The following is a 21,808-nucleotide window of genomic DNA, read 5'->3' as shown; positions in this document are numbered from 1 at the left end:
TGTTGCAGATTAGCATTCGCATTCCAATAGTGGTAGTGAAATAAGGCACTCTCATGATATACAAACGTTTAAAATATCGTTATCGACTTGAATTTTTATTCTTATTCATATTATGTGTTTGTACATGAAATTTGCGTGCTATGTTTGTGATGCTGCCTGTTCTTTCTCAACATACCGTTTATGAACGGCTAAGAGTCTTAAGGACGACAAATATTATAACTGTTTTATCAACAGCACTTACAACAGACAATACATCGTTCAGGTTAGGAAAAGTTGCAACGGTAAATAGAAACGGTATTTTATTAAAATTAAGAATAATTGTCCAATTGAACCAAAAGCCGTCATCAATTTTATCTTCCTCTATACTTCAAAATGGATGTAAAAATTTAAATACAGTGTTAATCACAGAAAATAATGTGAAAATCTATTTCCAAACGATAGTTTTATCGAAAAATTGTGAAAAAATTAATAAAATTGATAAAACTTTGAGAGATAACGCTATTAAAAATGTTTTGTATCGAACAAAATATGATATTCTGAATGAAAACTTTTCACTACAAATACCGCAAGGAACAAAAGTGAATATTTTTGAATTCGTAATTAACTTGGATCTAGTTATATGGTTTGGCTGCAGGGATTATAACAACACTAAGATAAACATTTTAGTTTATTACTTTAATACAAAAACTCATGAAAATTGCAATGAATTTATTATAAATTTTAAGGCAGTTGCACTAGTGGAATCTATTTTGGAAGTTTCCCGATATTATCAAGATTTTCGATGCAAAAGAAACAACAGCGATAAAAATAATTCTAAAATTTATAATCACGGTTATAATATTAATAATATTAAAATTAAAACGAATATTGATAGTAACTACAAAGATGTAACATGCAATATCATTTGTTCTATAAGAAAAACTATCGAAAACAAGTATTACTACAAAAAAGATATTAGAGAAGATATTCATAACAGTGTTAAAAAAAACATTTTTTATAACAATCTTAATAAAAGTCGATATAATATTTGTGGTTTTAGTAATTTTGACAAACAGAAAAACGGTCGCTATAGTGAAATTCTTTATCAGAGCAAAAAAAAATGCTTCCATGTGAATTGTGCTGGATTTAATATCAAAATTAGTAATAAATTAAAAAATGTTGATTATAAAATAACTAAAATATACTGTCAAATACTTAAAAATGAACATTTGATAATATTTTTGAAAATTAGTTTAAATGATATTCGCATGTGGAAAACAAGACAATCTGAGAAAATTAACGTGCAGTGCATAAATAACGAAAAATTAAAAATTCTTAAGCGATATAAGGTTAACGATTTCTACTTTTCAATAACGAAAGAAAAAAAAAATATAAAAAGCAATAGAATCGCTAGTGATTGTTATTTCTCATTTTATAACAAAATAGTAACAACCATCAGGAATAACACACAATTTTTTCTACCCGAAAAATTACATTATCTTAAAAATATTTGCGTTAAACAGGTACTAAAATTAATGGAAATGGTGTTTGCATGTATTTATTTATTACATTATTATAATTATTTGACGCAGTTTAAAATATGACACTAAATAGCAAATATCAGGGAATTCAAATTTGTTTTACCGCATTTTAATTTCTCTAAGCTTCTACATACTCCGTTTTATAGACACGCTGTTTTGAAATCTTTGCAACTTATACGTACATATAATGATAAACAATTGTAGTAAACAATTTATTGACACTTCTAACTAAAATTAAAATTATTTGCGTTCAACTTACTCGATCAAACTAGTCATAAGTAACCAAAACTGAGCAGACTATCTCGAACAAACACGTAGATTTATTGTGTATACAATAGGTAGATTATGTGATGGCAACAAATTTTGCATATCGAGTTTTCAGTGGGAATGCACTTCTCCATGGTAGGGAAGTGTAAAAAAACTATTTTTAGCAACCTGTCGGTCTGTAGGTCTATCAGTCGGTCGGTCTGTTGGTCTGTGTGTGCAGGCGTGTATCTAAAGTTCGGCTGAAACGATTTTGATAAAATTTTATATGTAAGTTTATTTCGACCATGGCACGGATTGATCAACTTTTGGGATATATTAGGCCTCGGAAACTGCACTTTTTATCGGGCCTGATTTACATTTTTGACCAATTTGAAGAAAATACTCCACGGATTTACTTGAAATTTCATATAAAGCATCGCTCGACCGCCCGCAAAACCTTCTAACCTTTGAAAGAAATCAGGCATCAGCAACTGAACGTTTACTCCGGGCCAGATATACATTTTTGCGTATATAACGGATAATAATCATCCGATTTAATTAAAATTCAATATTTCAATTCTTCGTATTAGAACAATGAACGTATAATTTTTATAACGGACCAGATATACATTTTTGCGTATATAACGGATAATAATCATCCGATTTAATTAAAATTCAATATTTCAATTCTTCGTATTAGAACAATGAACGTATAATTTTTTTGGAAAGATCTGGGCTCGGAAACAGGTCTGAGGACGATTTTACATTTTTTACCATATCTACCGAACGGATTGATGGAATTTTTGAAATTTAATATTCGAGTTCAGGTTGTTACCAAAACTAACCGGCGAGCACAAACGGGTACCAAAAGTAAACGTGTAGCACAAAGCGAAACTCCACTAAAAGCCAAATTTACATTTTTCTAGGTATGTTACCTATAAGCTTACTAATGTCCAAAAATTGGAAAGTATTTACAGACATTTTTATAATATTCTGTAACACTTTCATTTAACTATGTGTATTGTACATTGCGGTCGGTTATGTGCTAACCACATCAGATTTTTTAAGTTCAGAAAATTCATAAAAAAATGGGTATAAGAACTTTTAACTAAAACTAATTTTATAAACTATTTTTTTCTAAAAACCACATTGTTTCTTCAGTTTCTAAAATTTTTTTCATATTTTTTTGACCTAATTTTGAACTAATTTATTTTCTTACAACTCTTGATATTATTCGATAATGTGTTAAATATCCTTATTGCACTGCACTTTAAGCCTTTTAACTTCATAGATATATTATGAATTTTACTAATACAACATCATAGTTGCGGAATTAATAAGAATGTGCTAATTACACTAATAATTTAACTTAATAGAAATTTCTTCATGCAACTGCAGAGCAGATGGATGACGTAATCAAAGGAACGAGTTAAAGGCAGAAAAATTCATTAAAAAATTTTTCTCCTCGAACTGGAAATGAACCAGTGACCTACCGCTTTCTAGGCGGACGCTCTACCAACTGAGCTACAGAGGCATGAAGAAATTGCCGACGAAATGTTCTCTACATTGCTTTATACTGTAATTCACATGATTACTAAGTATTTGTTTTGTTCACATTGATTTCTACATACAATCTACTATTGAAACACACAATAATAAGAACATATATATTTATAGGATTGTGCCTATTCCACTAATTATATTATGAATTTTACTAATACAACATCATAGTTGCGGAATTAATAAGAATGTGCTTATTACACTAATAATTTAACTTAATGGAAATTTCTTCATGCAACTGCAGAACAGATGGATGACGTAATCAAAGGAACGAGTTAAAGGCAGAAAAATTCATTAAAAAATTTTTCTCCTCGAACTGGACTCGAACCAGTGACCTACCGCTTTCTAGGCGGACACTCTACCAACTGAGCTACAGAGGCATGAAGAAATTGCCGACGAAATGTTCTCTACATTGCTTTATACTGTAATTCACATGATTACTAAGTATTTGTTTTGTTTACATTGATTGCTACATACAATCTACTATTGGAACACACAATAACAAGAACATATATATTTATAGGATTGTGCATATTCCACTAATTATATTATGAATTTTACTAATACAACATCATAGTTGCGGAATTAATAAGAATGTGCTTTTTTGGTTTTTAAAATATCAAATAACTCGGCTTTTAGCCATTTTTACAAAGGCCATTATAGTTTAGCTACCGTGATATCTTTGCTTACCTTTTTATAACCTGCACTTGATGAAGGGTATATTCACTTTGGTATGGAGTTTGTAATCATTTGAAGTAATCGTCTTCGGTATGAACATATATATATATATATATATATATATATTCTTGCTCAGCATAAAGCTCTGCGTCGATTTAGACAGGTCCGTCCAATCGCACGATAACTCAAAACTGAATAATGCAATCGACACCAAACTTTCACAAGTTTTTTCTTTTGTGGCAACGACGGCTGCTATTGTAATTGGACCATTTCGGACAACGGGTTCGATAGCTGCCATACAACTCAAAGAGGTTTTTCTTAAATATTTTAAAAAGTAATAAAAATATTAATATCAAATTTTACAAAGATGTGTCCAATTGCATTTCACATATGTTCTAAAAATTTGAATGGAATCGCTGCACTGCTTCGGGTAGCTGCCATACAACTCCGAAAGTTAATTTTAAATCTTTGGAAAAATAATAAAGCTAGATTAATGAAACTCGGTAGTCGTGTGTCCAATTTTAGGTCAGATATATTTCTGAAGTTTTGGTGGAATTGCTTGACAGGTGCGGGTAGCTTCCATACAACTCCGAAAGTGAATTTTAAATGTTTGGAAAAATGTATTACCTAGATTGATGAAACTCGGCAGTCGTATGTTCAATTTCAAATCAGATGTATTTCTGAAGTTTTGGTAGAATTGTTTCACAGGTTCGTGTCACTGAAATACAACTAAGAAAGTTATTGTCCAATTTCAGATCAGATGTATGTCTGAAGTTTTGGTAGAATTGCTTGACAGGTTTGTGTAGCTGCCCTACAACTCCGAAAGTTAATTTTAAATATTTTAAAAATATGAAAGATAGATTAATAAAACTCGGCAGTCGTGTGTCCAATTTCAGGTCAGATGTATTTCTGAAGTTTTAGTAGAATTGGTGGAAAGGTTCGGGTAGCTGCCATAGAGATTCGAAAGCTAATTTTAAATATTTCGAAAAATACTAAGGCTAGATTCATGAAACTCGACAGTCGTGTGTCAAATTACAGGTCAGGCATAGTGTTGGTGAAGTTTCCATTAAGCAGTTTGACAGATTCAAGTAATTGCCACTTAGCAATAAAAGTTTTCTCTAAATATTCCAAAAACAAAGTTTTAAACTCAGATTGTCAAAGTGCAGGGTATTATTGAGTCGGTTTATACCGACTTAAACGTTTTTACTTGTTTTTTTCTAATTCACTCATTGTTTTTATTTTTGATATGAAGCTTTAATTTCAAAGATTCATAACGTATAAAATACAATTATTTCTTTCATATAAAATACAATAGATTATTGATTTCATTTTATGTAAATACAAAAATTGTCCTAGTAGAGATCCCTATGGTACACCCGCGTTTACGAGCAATTCAGCGCCTTTCGTGATTTTGATTCACACACTGTGCATTCTAATGGCTAAGATCAATACGTAATGAATTATTAACCTAATCGCTTGCACACGATTTCCTACTACTTAAGTATACAAAATAATAGTTTCATAAACTTCTTCAATTAATATATCTATATATCCAAATATATTAAAAAAATATTTATACTAAGCGTATTATTTTCATTCATTCCGCAATAGCAAATTTTATGACTTATATTAAAAATATTTCCAATTTTAGCTGAATTTACCAAATAATTTACGATATTTTTTCGTTGACTTGTACATTTTCTGAGTTTTTTTTAATATATCATTTACGGTTTGCCATTCCAATAATTTAGAGTTACCCATATGTTTTGAAAGTTCAGAACTATAATAAAGATTTTGCGCCTATTTTATATTATTATTCAGTTCCCTGCAAATATCTTTAAAAAGAGTTTCTGAGTTTAACATTTTTGAGCTGATTCACTAACAACTGACTCTGTTTAAATTATTACATTGTACTTATTACATTGATTGTACTCTTCGGAGCGCCTAATCTTTAGTAATTGTAAGAGCAATTCACATAAGGGTAATTACTGCTAGACCTCATAATCTTATAATTGGCATGCCTTTCGTAGTTATTTTTTTATTGAATTCTATTTTTGGCTATTTGCCTGCACATTTTAACATAATTGATGTTCTAACTTTGGGTATTATTTTAACGCATCTTTTTCAATTCGGCACTTACCATACCAGATTTATAATGATGCAGATATACACATATTATCATAAACTTTCGAGTTTTCAAAAAAAAATTAAAAAACAAAAGCAAAATTTTGTCTTTGACGAGCTTTATCTTCAAATCTATGCTAAGATCAAATTGATTAAAACAAATTGATTAAACCGAAAATGAAGAACAAGCAATTGTTTGCTCCTCAAACCGGAGGCTTGTTTGCTTGTTTGATGGTTATCCAATGTCGTATGCTTCCGAAGTTATAAGAAGGAAAAATTTGGTATTTTTTTTCTGGTATATTGAAACATGAATATAGCATATGTAAAGTACCAAAAATTTACAAGGTTTTGAAGTGCATTACTTTGCACAAAGTACATTACGTATTTGCTGTGACATACTCGTAATATAGTCAATTTAATTTCCTCAATAAAAAAATATCATATGCCAGAATATTCTGTCACTGAATATAATTATATCTTTATCTATGAAATAATTTATAAATAAAGATAGAATTATTCATACAATTGTTGAAAATGAATTCTTGTTGAGTTAGATTTTCAAAAATATCTGGTTTCTTATTTAAATTTTAAATAAGAAAACGTGTTTAGTTCCCTATTTAAATTTTAGATGCCAGTTTTATTAAAATTATTTGTTTTAAAACCTATCGTTTCAAGTTTGGCTCTTGAATAGATTGTACCGTTTTAATAGTTAATTATCTTGATGTCACTAATACCCATTTTTTTACCTGGCGTTGCTTAGGTGAAATCAATACTATTTTCTAAATTTGACCGCCTCATGTACATACAATACATCTTCACCGTCTGACACTAATTTCTCATTCTTTCAAAAATTTTGCATTCTTCTTTAATCAACTCTAAAGCTGAAATACAACTAATTTTTGAAAAAAATGAGTTTTTTGTTTCGGATACCAGATGCCTATGTGAACTATATCATTATATTTTTTGGTATTCCAGAAATTTCAAAGGGTATTTTAAGTGCCATTCTCCTGCGTTCAGCGTTTTTTACACATCACTTAGTTATTAATTATTTTTGTTATTTCTGTTAAAGTATTTGAGTAACAATATTTTTTTGCTTGGAAAATTCTTCCGTTGCACCTTTATGATTTTGCATAAATGTTCTAATGAATTAATATTCAAGAGTTTTTTTTGTTCTCGGTAATGTCAATAAATTTTATCGATTTTAAAATCTCAACATTTTTGGTCGACCAAAAATACTTTAATGTATTTCAATGAAAAATCTTGAATTGAAATGAACACGAAAAAAATAAAATATAATTCTATATATGCCATGTCCTTTTTTAAATCCTGTATCAATATACTAACGCTTTGCAACAATACATTTTTATTGAAATAAGCTACTATTTACTTGTTCTATTCACAATTTATTCTATATAGAGTGATTCAGCAACAACTGAGGGCTCATACACTCGGGCAAAAGTTTAAAAATGAGTAAAATTTTTGCTCAGAACATAGTGTTAAATCAAAGCCAATTTCGATCTACAGGAATTTTAAGAAAATTGGCGAAATTTTAACACTTCTAAGTTTTTTGCCGACCGCATTCCATACAATAAAGGAGGTTGTGATGGCAACAAATTTTGCATGTCGAATTTTCGGTGGGAACGCACTTCTCCATAGTATGGAAGAGTAAACAAACTATTTTTAGAGAGGCGTCGGTCTATCGGTCTGTCTGTGTGTGTAGGCGCGTATCTCAAGTTTGGCTGAACCGATTTTCATGAAATTTTATATGTGAGTTTGTTTTTTCTATATTACGGATTGATCAAACTTTGGAATATATCAGGCCTTAAAGACTGGACTTTCTTTCGAGGCAATTTTAGATTTTTACTTATATAAGAAGATTAGATCTTAAATTTGTTAAAACAATGAACATATAAATTTTTTTGAAGGATCAGAGCTCGGAAAACAAACTGGGGACCGATTTTACACATTTTACCATATCTACTGAACTGATTGATGGAATTTCTTGAAATTTGATTTTTTAGCTCTGGTTGTCACAAAGCAAAACTCTACTAAGAGGCAAATTAACATTTTTCTAGGTATGTTAACTAAAAGCTTACTAACACTAAAAATTAAAAAGAAGTGTTCAAAAGGCATTTTTATAATTTTCTATAACACTTTCACCTAACTAGACAATACAATTGCGCTCGGTTATGTGCTGGCCACATCAATTTTTTTGTTTATAATAACGTAATGGCAAAATCAACTGTTTAGTATTTTGGAAACAGATAATGAAATAAAAACCACCTTAATTAAAATTTGCTAGCATAATATAATGTTGCACTAAGTAAACAAGAAGAATAGAATGGAGCACAGTTACTATACTTTCTCTTCTGGCGCTAACTCCCATTGTCAAATTTGGCCTTCTTTACAATTTGCCTTCATTATAGTCTGTTTTCTGCTTTTCTTTTCAATTCGCGAACTCCTAGTGTCCGTAAATCACTTTCAAAGCCGTCCAACCACCTAGCCCGTGGTCTGCTCCTTCCTCTACTTAACAATGGCTTATACTCAAAGATTTGCCTTTGTTTGCGGTCCTCAGTCATCCGTGCTAATCCGTGCTTGTGCTAGCCCATCTTATTCTTTGTAATTTGATGTGTTTTACAATATCTTCACCATGCATAAACTGATTCATTTCTTCGTTCGTTCGTATAAGGAATGTTTGATCTTCAAGTTGCTTGGGACCAAAAATCTATTTAATATTTTCCGTTCGAATATTCTTAAATTATTTTCGTCAACCTGAGTTAAAGACCATGCCTCGCATCCATATGTCACTATCTATAAATCTGTTAAAGATAATATTAGCACAATAACTATAATAGCTACATATCTCTTTGCCTGATCATGCAATATGTCTAATTTTTAATTTTTTTGTTGTTTTCTGTCACCTTATTTTGCTTACTTTATTTATATAATGTACATGTCGGCTGAATGCATAATTCGGTTAAACCAACTTTGATGAAATTTTATATGTAAGTTTATTTTAACTATGGCACGGATTGATTAACTTTTGGGATACATCAGGGCTCGGGAACAGAACTTTTTAGCAGGCCCGTTTTACATTTTTGATGATTTTGAAGATAATATTCAACAGATTTACTTAAAATTTCATATATAAGCTTCATTTGATCGTATGCGGAACGTCTTAAGAAATCAGGCGTCAGCAACTGCACGTTTACTACGGGCCAAATATACATTTTTGCGTATATAAAAACAAATAATCAACCAACTTCATTGATATTGAAAATTTAAACTCGAGTTGTTAAAACAATAAATCTATAAAATTTTGGAAAGATCAGGACTCGGAAACTTTTTACCATATCCATTCTAGAAGTTCAAATCAAGCAAAGAATTGAAGTAAAATGAATGAAAAACGCATTCCTGAAAAATTATTGTTTATCTTAATGCATATATCTTATTTTGAATTCTATTTTTCCAACACAAAATTCTCATATTTTACACTGAAAAAAAATTTTGCTGCAGTAGCTATATTTTCGCCATGCTATTTGCAAAAAAAAATAGCTCATATCGCGATAGTGGCGTTAAATACTAGATTTTGCTATAATTTATAACTTAAAATTATTTTAAAAATTCCTAGTAGAAAATGTGTTTAATTCTTATGTAATATATGGAATTTTGCAACATTTCTTTCAAATTCTAAAATATGTCATATCAAACACTACCATAAATTACATTAGAAATATTGACATATAAAATATAATATATAATATATTAAATGATATGAAAAAAAGTTGAAAAAACTCACAAAGAATATATTAACTTTCTCAATTATTATTGTTTATTTGAACTTTATAACATCATCAAATTTGCCGAGTGAAATTGCTACTTTTGCAATGTACTTATATTTAAACGTAAAAAAATATATTAAATTTTGGAATAAGAAAGTTTATAATTGTCTTCTGCTATATAAAAAAATTTATTAAAAGGAAATGTAATTTTTGCAAACTTTGATTCTAAATTGTGCTATGTCGCAATAGCTTTTATTCATATTTTAAATGTGAAGTTTCAGTAAGAATTGAAATTAAAGTTGAAAGTAGATTGGAAATTGAAAGTAAAATTCTCAACAAGCTTTCAATTAATATACGAAAAATCACTTAGGGAATACTTAAAATTTCACAGAACTTTTTTATATACCTCAAGAACGCTGAAAAAATAAAATTTCAAATTGAAAGTATGCATATATATTTTTAAATCCATTTATTTAATATTAAAAAAAGGTGTTTATTTTATTTATTACATACAGATCTCAATTATATATTATCAATTAATTATATCTATATCCTAATTTTATTTATGATTCAATAATTTTTAATATAATAATTTTTTAACTTATTTATTTAGAAATAAAAAAAAAGTATTGCTACACAAAATTAAAATTTGCTAATTAAAGAAAATTTTGTAATATTAAATTTTCATTTTTAAATTTAATTAAATTATATAGTTTTACATAATCATTAATTAAACAATTGTTTTTTATTGTTGTATGCTCAAAAGGTTAATTTTTCGAAATCGCGGGTACTTTTCATCAGAATCTAAACATTTAAATATCGAGCCAATTGAAATTTACCTATTTATAAAATTGTAATTTGTCGGAATTTAATTTTAAACAGTATTGTTGAGATATCTCAGGTAATGATAAACTGGTAAAACTACATCTCAAAAACAAAATTTAACTGTTTTTATTAAATATAAAAATTGTTTAAATTGAATTTATTGTAAAACAACTTAATTACTTATAAATTCACGTATTTAATTTAAATATTTTTAAGTTCACTTTAACTTATTTTTTTTCACTTACTTTGAAACTATTTTAATCAACACTTTTAAATAATAAATTCAAAAATTTTTCAAACGTCTGTTCGCAATGAATTCCCAAACAAAATTGTTCTTACTAGCTCTGAATTTAATACCGCAATGCGTTTATACATGTCAAACTTTGAAAAAAATGTATAAGTTGACTTGTTTTACATAGCTGAATGCGTTATGCAATATCACTAAAATTCTATTATGAATTTACAAAATGATGTACATACAAAACTTTGCTATAAAACATAGCTAAAACTGCCATTTTTGCTGCACAGGATTTGCTATTTTATAATAGCAAATATTATCATGTAATTAACTGATTTACTACTATAAAACATAAGAACACTTAATATTTTAATGTGGGAAAATTTACTACGTAGCAATGAACGGCACGTCATCTACAAACAACACAAATTGCGATACTAAAATGCTGTTGTAGTTATAATTTTTAAGAAAATTTACCATAATTTCTAATAAAGTTGGGCCAAACCAATGGTTTGTATTGTAGCACTTTTCCCTTCAACAAGTGAAAATTCTGCTTTTAAATACAGTCTATGTGTACCAACCACACTATTAAAATTATTTTCATTCATACATAAAACTATTTCTAGGATTGCTATATTTAGGATGACGCATATATGCAGTCTTTGAAATAAAGCAAAAATTAATATAAAATGGGGTTAACATTATGCTCGATTTTAAGGGTTAATTGTGTGAGTTAAGAAAAATAATTATATTTTTTAATTTCATGGAATTTACCGTTAGCTTTTTGCGTTTATAAAAATTTAAAAAAGCTTGCGGTTTCGGAAATATAAGGTGTCAAAAATTCAAATTTTATGAATTTCAAGAGGCGATAACTTGAGAGGGGGTGGAGATGGAAAAAAATTTTCTTCTAACGAAATGAAGTATTTGTTAATGTCTAAAAGCCCCTGAAATTTCAAAGCTCTACATTATGGGGTCTAGAAGAAAAATGACATCAAAAATTTGGAAAAAAAGGACTTTAGGTAACGGTACATTTGAACGGCCATTTTGTTTTTCTAAAGTTTAACTATAGTATATTGCGCTAGGGGAAGCAAGCCACTGCCTTTCTGCGTTTGCAAAATTTCAAAAATGCTTATGGTTTCATTGCAACAAATAGTTAAAAAAGGCCATTTTTAGGGTTTTGGAGGGGTATAACTTCTAGAGGGGGGGAGATAGGTAAAAATTTTGTTCTACGGAAATAAGTTTCTAGTGAAGATTTATGTACGCATGAAATCTCAGCTTTCTATCTTCAAGGGTGTAAAAGTTTTGTAAACAAAAAAAGTGTCCACGGACGGACGGACGGACGGACGGACGGACGGACGGACAGAGTGAAACTAATAAGCACTTTTTTCAAAAAATTTTTTGGAAAAGTGCTAAAAAGGGGTTACATAATGCTCGATTTTAAGGGTTAATTGTGTGAGTTAAGAGAAATAATTACATTTTTTTATTTCATGGAATTTACCGTTAGCTTTTTGCGTTTATAAAAATTTGGAAAAGCTTGCGGTTTCGGAAATATAAGGTGTCAAAAATTCAAATTTTATAAATTTCAAGAGGTGATAACTTGAGAGGAGGTGGAGATGGAAAAAAGTTTTCTTCTAACGAAATTAACTATTTGTTAATGTCTAAAAGCTCCTAAAATTTCAAACTTCTACAGGCTGGGTCTAGAAGAAAAATGACATCAAAAATTTGGAAAAAAAGGACTTTAGATAACGGTAAATTTGAACGGCCATTTTATTTTTCTAAAGTTTAACTATAGTATATCGCGCTAGGGGAAGCAAGCCACTGCCTTTCTGCGTTTGCAAAATTTCAAAAATGCTTATGGTTTCATTGCAACAAATATTTAAAAAAGGCCATTTTTAGGGTTTTGGGGGGGTATAACTTCTAGAGGGGGGGAGATAGGTAAAAATTTTGTTCTACGGAAATAAGTTTCTAGTGAAGATCTATGTACGTATGAGATTTCAGCTTTCTATCTTAAAGGGTGTAGAAGTCTTGTAAACAAAAAAAGTGTCCACGGACGGACGGACGGACGGACGGGCACTATAGGACTTTTAACTATAGGTTACGTTAAATTTAAGCAACTAAAATTATAATATGAAATACGAATAATTTTGGATTCTTTTACATAATTTCTTTACATAATTTTGGGTTCTTTTTAACTAGTAGTTACGTTAAATTTAAGCAACTAAAATTATAATATGAAATACGATATTCTTTTATATAATATAGCTAAAATTGTAATTTTATCTAGACATAATTAGCCATTTTTTATTAGTAAAAATTACGCTTCCGTAACTGGGATTCCACTAGATAAAGACAACAACGCCTAATATTTTACTATGCCAAAATTTGCAATGTTATAAGGAATATCGTGCTACCAAAACTTATTAAATTGCCATATGTGACATTTCAAGTATAATAAATTAACATAAGTTGTGATTTAAAATTGCTGTTTCAGCTATAACTTTAGTGGAAATATAAGTATATTATTTATTTTCTGAAAGATTGATTATTAATTTCAAATTTTCTTTTAGAAATATTACAAATTTACGTTTTTTTTCAGAAAAAATATGATTTTTCTTGTTATACAATGTCATTATCGTTTTGTAATACATTATATTGCAAACTAATAAAAGTTAAAACTTTTCATGCTAATATTCTTACAATTTTAGTTTTAAAAACAGTGAAAGAATGTTGTAATCGCATTTGGATTTTTTATTGCAAATTCTGTAGATGATTTTTTTTCAGTGTATCATTTTATCAGTTTTATTTATAATATATGTATAGTTATTACGAAATAGTTTTTATTATATGCTATCATCCGCAATCCTATCATACTGCAATATTTACAAAAACAAAGTTTTTGATGTGTATGCTACATATAGTTAAATTTTACATTCATGCCGTACTTTGTAACATTACTTGAGATGAATGAATTTTGCGTTAATAAAAACTACAAACTTGCAGAATACCAATATGTAAAATAAATAACGTACCTATCAAATTAAAAAAAAATTTTGATCTTGAAAAGTTGACATGCATTTTTCGCATGTTTTTGGAATACATTTAACGTTTTACTGGCCAAACTATGAGCGATAACTTAGCCTGATGGGTAGCGTGGTAGTCTGATAACCAGAAGGCTATTAGATCGATGCTTGCCTGGATATTGTCGTATTTTTCTTCTTTTTTGGATTATTTTAAAATTTTTTTTTATTTTGTTTAAATTTTTTGTTTTATTTTTTTTTTTATTAAATTTATAACAGATAAATATTGTTATAAAAGTTTAAGAAAAACTCGCAAAAATTTTAAGTACATACATACATAAATACATAAGTATGTATGTATATTTTTTCTAAAGGTTCCTATCATAACCGTCTTAATATAGAAATCAATTTTAGACAAATACAGAATTAGAATTATGTGAATAAGCATATAGAATAACTTTTTTCAAAAAAAAGTTTAGGAAGAAACAAAATATTAATATTATTCAACTATAGATATGTATGTACACCTATATTTATATTATACAAGGCAAATTCGATGACCCAACCACTGTGTTTTCGCTTATATTCTTCATCTTCAGAAGAGTAACATTGAAGGAGAAAACAAAAAAAAAGTATTCTAAATTCTCCCAACATTTTAGTTATGTGTATCATATTATAAATTTTATTTATAATACATATATATTATATAATAAATATAATTAATAATTATAACAGATTTCTTGCAGAACTTTTTTATTTTTCGTGTTATGTTTATTTTCCCATTAGTTTAATAACAATGTTACTCAGCAGAAGAAGCGATAACATACATTTATGTACCATTTAACCTAATATTAGGTCTGTTTGGTATAAGAGAGTTTTTTTTGTGTTTGAAAAACTTTAACAATCTTACAGCTGTCGAAAAATATATACATATGTTCGTATGTATTTTACTATTTCAAACTTTTTAATTTAAAATAAAAACAAGTAAAAACGTTTCAGTCGGTATGAACCGATTGAATTATACCCTGCACCTTTCGTTATTGTGTAGCAATTACTTGAACCTCTAAAATCATTCTATAGAAACTTCACGGACATGTCTGACCCATAATTGGACATCAGACTGCCAAGTTTCATGAATCTGACCTTATAATTTTTCCAAATATTTAAAAATAGCTTTTGGAGTTGTATGGTAAGTACCTGAACCTGCCAAGCAATTCCACCAAAACTTCACAAATATATCAGATCTATAATCGGACACACAACTGCCTAGTTTCATGAATCTGACTTTATTATTTTTTCAAATATTAAGAATAAGCTTTTAAACTTGTATGGGATCTACTCGAACCTGTTAAGCAATTCCACCAAAACTTCAGAAATATATGTGACCTATAACTCGACATACAAATGCCAAGTTTCATGAATCTGACCTTATAATTTTTCCAAATATTTAAAAATAGCTTTTGGAGTTGTATGGTAAGTACCTGAACCTGCCAAGCAATTCCACCAAAACTTCACAAATATATCAGATCTATAATCGGACACACAACTGCCAAGTTTCATGAATCTGACTTTATTATTTTTCCAAATATTAAGAATAAGCTTTTAAACTTGCATGGGAGCTATACTTGCTGTCAAGCAATCGCACCAAAACTTTAGAAATATGGCTGACTTATAATTGGACACACGACTGCCAAGTCTCATGACTTTGACTTTATTATTTTTCCAAATATTTAAAATAAGCTTTTAGACTTGTATGGGAGCTACTCGAACCTGTCGAGCAATTCCATCAAAACTTCAGAAATATATTTGAGCCATAATTGGACACATGGTTGCCAAGTTTCATGAATCTGACTTTATTATTTTTCCAAATATTTAAAATTCGCTTCTGGAGTTGTATGGCAGGTACCCTAACCTGTCAAGCGATTCATCTAAAACTTCAGAAATATATTTGACCTATAATTGGACACATGACTGCCAAGTTTCATGAATCTGACTTTATTATTTTGCCGAATATAAAAAATTTGCTGTTGGAGTTGTATGGCAGCCACCCGAACCGGTGCAGCTATCCCATTATAATTTTTAGAGCATGTGTAGAATATAATTGGACACATGTATACAAAATTTTATATTTATACCTTTTTTTGAAATATTTAAAATAAACTCTTTGAGTTGTATGGCAGCTACCCGAACCCGTTGTCCGAATTAGTCCAATAACAATAAGGCTCGTCCTTGGCACAAAAGAAAAAACTTGTGAAAGTTTGGTGTCGATTGCATTATGCGTTTTTGAGTTATCGTGCGATCGGGCGGACGGACGGACAGACGGACATGTCTAAATCGACTCAGAATTTTACGCTGAGCAAGAATATATATATATGTCCATACCGCAGATGACTCCTTCAAGTAGTTACAAACTCCATACCAAAGTTAATATACCCTTCACGAAGTGCAGGGTATAAAAAATAAACAAAATGGATTCTCAAATGGTTTTTCTAAGATTCTCACTTTTATAAACCAAAGTCAAAATTTTTGTTTTTTGGTATAACCAAAAAAAGTTTGTTGATGCTTGATACTTTTAAATTTGATGTTTATCAGATAGTAAAAAAATTTTAAAAGTTTTTTCAAGTTTTTCTCCTGCTTTATTTCGTTTTTAAATGAAGATTTTATTCCTTTTTCCAAAAAATTACGTAATTGCTTCTTTTTTAGCACTTTTCCAAAAATTTTTTGAAAAAAAGTGCTTATTAGTTTCACTCCGTCCGTCCGTCCGTCCGTCCGTCCGTCCGTCCGTCCGTCCGTCCGTCCGTCCGTCCGTCTGTCCGTCTGTCCGTGTGTCTGTTTACAAAACTTCTACACCCTTGAAGATAGAAAGCTGAAATTTTGTACGTACATAGACCTTTACTAGAAACTTATTTCTGTAGAACAAAATTTTTACCTATCTCCCCCCCTCTAGAAGTTATATCCCCCCAAAACCCTAAAAATGACCTTTTTTAACTACTTGTTGCAATGAAACCATAAGCATTTTTGAAATTTTGCAAACACAGAAAGGCAGCGGCTGCTTCCCCTACCGCAGTATACTATAGTTAAACTTTAGAAAAACAAAATTGCCGTTCAAATTTACCGTTATCTAAAGTCCTTTTTTTCCAAATTTTTGATGTCGTTTTTCTTCCAAACCGCAGCCCGTAGAAGCTTGAAATTTTAGGAGCTTTTAGATATTAGCAAATAGTTTATTTCGTTAGAAGAAAATTTTTTTCCATCTCCACCCCCTCTCAAGTTATCGCCTCTTGAAATTCGTAAAATTTGAATTTTTGACACCTTATATTTCCGAAACCGCAAGCTTTTCCAAATTTTTATAAACGCAAAAAGCTAACGGTAAATTCCATAAAATTAAAAAATATAATTATTTTTCTTAACTCACACAATTAAACCTTAAAATCGAGCATTATGTTAACCCCTTTTTATATTAATTTTCGCTTTATTTCAAAGACTGCATATATTCGTCATCCTAAATATATGCAATCCTAGAAATAGTTTTGTATATGAATGAAAATAATTTTAATAGTGTGGTAGGTACACATAGATTGTATTTAAAAGCAGAATTTTCACTTGTTGAAGGGAAAAGTGCTACAATACAAACCATTGGTTTGACCCAACTTTATTTTTATTTTAGTTCGAGATGAAGAAACTTTGTGTATCAAGATGACATAAAACACTTCGAAATGGAGAAAATTTCGAGTTAGAGAGAGGTTCGAGTTAGGAAGACTAAAATATATGACAACAAATTTCAAAATGCTTAGGAAACATAAATAGTTCGTGCTAAAGAGAAGTTCATCTTATAGACAGTACGTGATAGAGAAGTTTGACTGTATTTGAAAAAGTATTTTATTCCAAATAAAAGGAAGTTTTCTTTTCATACCAATAAAAAAAAATTATATTTCGGAAAAATTATCAACCATTGAAGAAATTTTTTGAATTTAAAACATTATTTTTTTTATTCTCTTTACACATTTACAATTTGTTTAAAAAAATTAAATAATTTCAATATTTTCAGGCATATTTTTATTTGAATAAAATACATATTATAACTATTTAAAAACTATTTAATATTACCTATAACTAAAACATTTTACAAGAATGAAAAAAATGCAAAACAAAACAATAGAATAAGCTCTACATATACTTAACTTATATATTTCGATTTTAAAATTGTAACTTATAAATTTATATATTACTTCAAACACAACCTTAATCTGATATCTCTCAATTTCAATTAAGAAAAAATTTAAAAATGATAAAAAATAATAGTATGTTAAAAAATACTTCGTAAAAATGAAAAATCACTTCCACAAAGTAAATTTTACTCTACTTTGAAGTAGTGTTCAACTTGATATATTTTTATTACTCTCTTTTAAAGTAAAATCACTATACAGGATTAATTTTGCTCGATTTTGTCCAATCGAGTAAGATTTAATATGCCTTAGCGTATATACTGCATTAATTGTAGTAAGAATTATTCTATTTTTTAGCAATTTGGCATAAATTTTTACAGTGTGTTTAATCATTTAATTTTTAAAAAAAGTTTAAAAAAAAAAAAATAATTAGTATTACAGTAAATATTACGTACCGTGAAGTCTTTTTTTTAATTTTCTGTTCTTTATTGTTGAGTGTTAGACAACACCGGCGGCAGACACCTTTTTGTTGGTAGTGATAATGGTAATCTTTTATTATGAGTTGTTCTTATGTTGTAGCTTGTAAAAACCGCTTTGCTTCATGTGATGCTTCTTTGACTCTTCTTTGATAATTATTTTTGAAAAATTTTTTCATATGAAAAATATAATTTCTGAATAAGACAAAAAATTTTTTTGTAATGTTTAAAAAGTCGTTGACAATACCTTGACTGACGAAATTATGTACATATATTTTTTCTCCTAATTTAAAAGGTATCACCTATCTTTTTGAAGTCAAGTTAATCAATTAGCCAGTTAAAGTTTGAAATAACCAAACTTAGGAAAATTCGTCGACATCAGCAGATGAATTATGTTTGTATAGAATTTTTTCAATAGAATATGCATTTTTTAAATTAGAAATTTTCAAATTTCTATAAACGCGGAAAGATAACGGTAAATTCCATGATCATTAAGAAATATATTCATTTTTCTTAACTCACACAAGTAATCCTTAAAATCGAGCATTATGATCATTATAATCCCTCTTTAAGTTAATTTTTGCTTTATTTTAAAGACTGCATAAATCGTTCATCCTATATATATGCAATCCTAAAAATAGTTTCGTATATGAATGAAAATAATTTTAAGGGCAATTAGGAATGTGCTGGTGTGCTCAGATAGGACTATCAAGATGGATTCGATTGGGTCATGCATTATCTACAAAGAAATACCTGTTCGAAGGGGTTTCCCCGCCAGAATGTCCTTTCTGTGGCGAAGTCCTTTCGATGAGGCATGTCTTTTTTGCTTGCGGTAGAACACAAACAATACTGCAAAGGTATTCACTAACGGTGTGGGAAGTCTTAATTCCGACCACTGGTAATATTGCAATAGTAGAGGAAATTCTTAGAATCTATAATCCCTGGCATGGTATTTAAATTAAACGGCGTAGAGTTCGATTTCGAGAGTTCATTCGAATTGTTGCAATTGTTTCTCTCTTGGTATTAATGCAATTAGTCTCTTCTATAAAATTTAAATAATCATTTTCATTAAAAACAATATCTGTATAACGATTAAAACAATAACTTAATTATTGCATCATTTTTTAGATATGACTTTATTATATAAAGATAAAAACCTATATATATTATGTAACCTCCACTATTTTTCTTATGGTTATTCAAAATTTATAATGTGCATGATGTTATTTTTCTAAGCCCAGAATGGCCCTAGTAGCCGAGGGTGTAACTAATATATCCATATTTATAAGTTATATTACTCGTAGATGTAAATAAATAAATAAATAACAATTTTAATAGTGTGCTAGGTACACATAAATTGTTTTTAAAAGTAGTACTTTCACTTGCTGAAGGGAAAAGTGCTACAATACAAACCATTGGTTTGACCCAACTTTATTTAAAGTTTTTCCAAATTTTATCCCAGACAGACCTATTTCAGTTTTGTTATACATTTTCTGCAAAATGAATAAAATCAGCAAAGAAATATAATTCGAGTATGAATCATAATGATGCGTATGAAATAAATAAAACAGAGCAACACTTTCACTTTGTTGCTCTAGAGCTAGGCAGACCCCTTACATATTATAGAATATATTTACGTGCTATGTAGGTACATTGATTATATTTATATATTATCGCGTCTTGTTGCAGTTTTTACTATTCGCATTACATACAATCGGTATATGGTCTACCTGTGCAGATCTGTATCTCAATTTCAGCTGAACCGATTTGTATGATTGTAATTCAAATCTATTTTTACTTCTGTTATGTCACAGTTTTATCAATTTGTAGAACATGTCAGGTTTCGGGAAACGGATCTTTAACATACTGTTAAAATTTAAAATAGATTTTCTTGATATATCAATATATAAGCTTCGTCTGATAGTACGAGAAGGAATCAAGTATCAGCAACAGGACTTTTAATACTTTTAATAAGTTTACATTTTGGTGCATATAAAGAGAAATATTCATTCAGTTTCCGTGAAATTTAATATTTACATTCAGAGTGTTAACACCATGAATTTATAAATTTTTTGGGAATGTCAGAACTTGTAAATCGAACCAAGGGCCTGGAATTAATTGATGGAATTTCTTGAAATTAAAAATTTAAATTCTGCTGGCTACCAGAACTAACTGACGAACTTTTTTTTGGTTAACATAAAGTGAGCCTCTGATAAGAGCTAAATTTACATTTTTCTAAGTATGTTAAGTGAAAGCTAAACTAAACACGCACATTACATTTTATATAACATGAATTACATTTGTGATACAGGGACATTTGTGATACAGGGACAGGGACTTAAATCACTCACAGGTGATTTGCTCAAAAGTTCCACGATGGAACTAAACGTAAGTATTTTTTATATTTTTTATAGTCATGAAGCTATTATATAGAATATTTTTTATAGTCGTGAGTGTTAATTTTGTTTTAATGTTTTCAAAAATATTTGAAATTAGTGCGATTCGCACTAGAGAATCTAACATTTTAGAATATTTTGTTTGAACACTAAAAATGAATTTTTAAGTACATAAATACATGTGTATGTAAGTATGTATGCATTTTTTTTTAAAACTTTCTAACGAAACATAATATTTAAACCTGTGGATAAATATATAGAAATATAAATAATTTTTTAAATATAAACGAGGTTTAAGCATAAATAAAATATTAATTTTATTCAAATATATGTATGTTCATATATATCTACTCTAAATCGATATACATCGAAAAACATCTGGTGTGTTTGACAAAAATTAACATTTATCTAACTTGTTCTGGTTTCATCCCAAAAATACGTTATGTAAGATCACTATATTTTCATAATAAATATAATTTTAAAATAATTTGATTTTTTGTTTGTGTTTCTGATAATATAAAAGTATAAAAATAATATGTGTTTTTGTTATACATATAAAAATACGAGTATACAATAATAAATATAGTCGGAAAATGTTTGAAAGTGAAAAAGATTTTGGGGGAATATTTTATTTCAATTATCCTTTTTACCGACCGTATTGTGTATACAATAGGCAGGTTATGTGATGGCAACAAATTTTGCATATCGAGTTTTCGGTGGAAATGCACTTCTCCATAGTAGGGAAGTATAAATAAACTATTTTTAGCAACCTGTCGGTTTGTC

At 28.8% G+C, this 21,808-nt stretch overlaps 1 protein-coding gene across 10 annotated transcripts in view; it reads left to right on the top strand.

Annotated features, from left to right (window-relative positions):
* The window catches only part of LOC129616356 (uncharacterized), an 85,954-nt gene that overhangs the window by 24,750 nt on the left and 39,396 nt on the right, over positions 1-21,808 (top strand). For 9 of the 10 annotated variants that reach the window (XM_055531978.1, XM_055531984.1, XM_055531979.1 and 6 more), the window contains one exon: positions 9-1,502. In XM_055531978.1, coding sequence (XP_055387953.1) covers positions 141-1,502 — 1,362 coding nt within the window. In that variant the 5' untranslated portion in view covers positions 9-140. Of the gene's footprint in view, positions 1-8; positions 1,503-20,940; positions 21,018-21,808 lie in introns of those variants that run through there. The other variant, XM_055531988.1, reaches the window with a different exon arrangement.

Source organism: Condylostylus longicornis, unplaced genomic scaffold (genome assembly GCF_029603195.1).
Source record: "Condylostylus longicornis isolate FDR11 unplaced genomic scaffold, ASM2960319v2 ptg000185l, whole genome shotgun sequence".
NCBI classification, from domain to species: Eukaryota; Metazoa; Arthropoda; class Insecta; order Diptera; family Dolichopodidae; genus Condylostylus; species Condylostylus longicornis.
The sequence above is the reverse complement of the archived record's forward strand: the minus strand, read 5'-3'. Positions and strand labels throughout refer to the sequence as shown.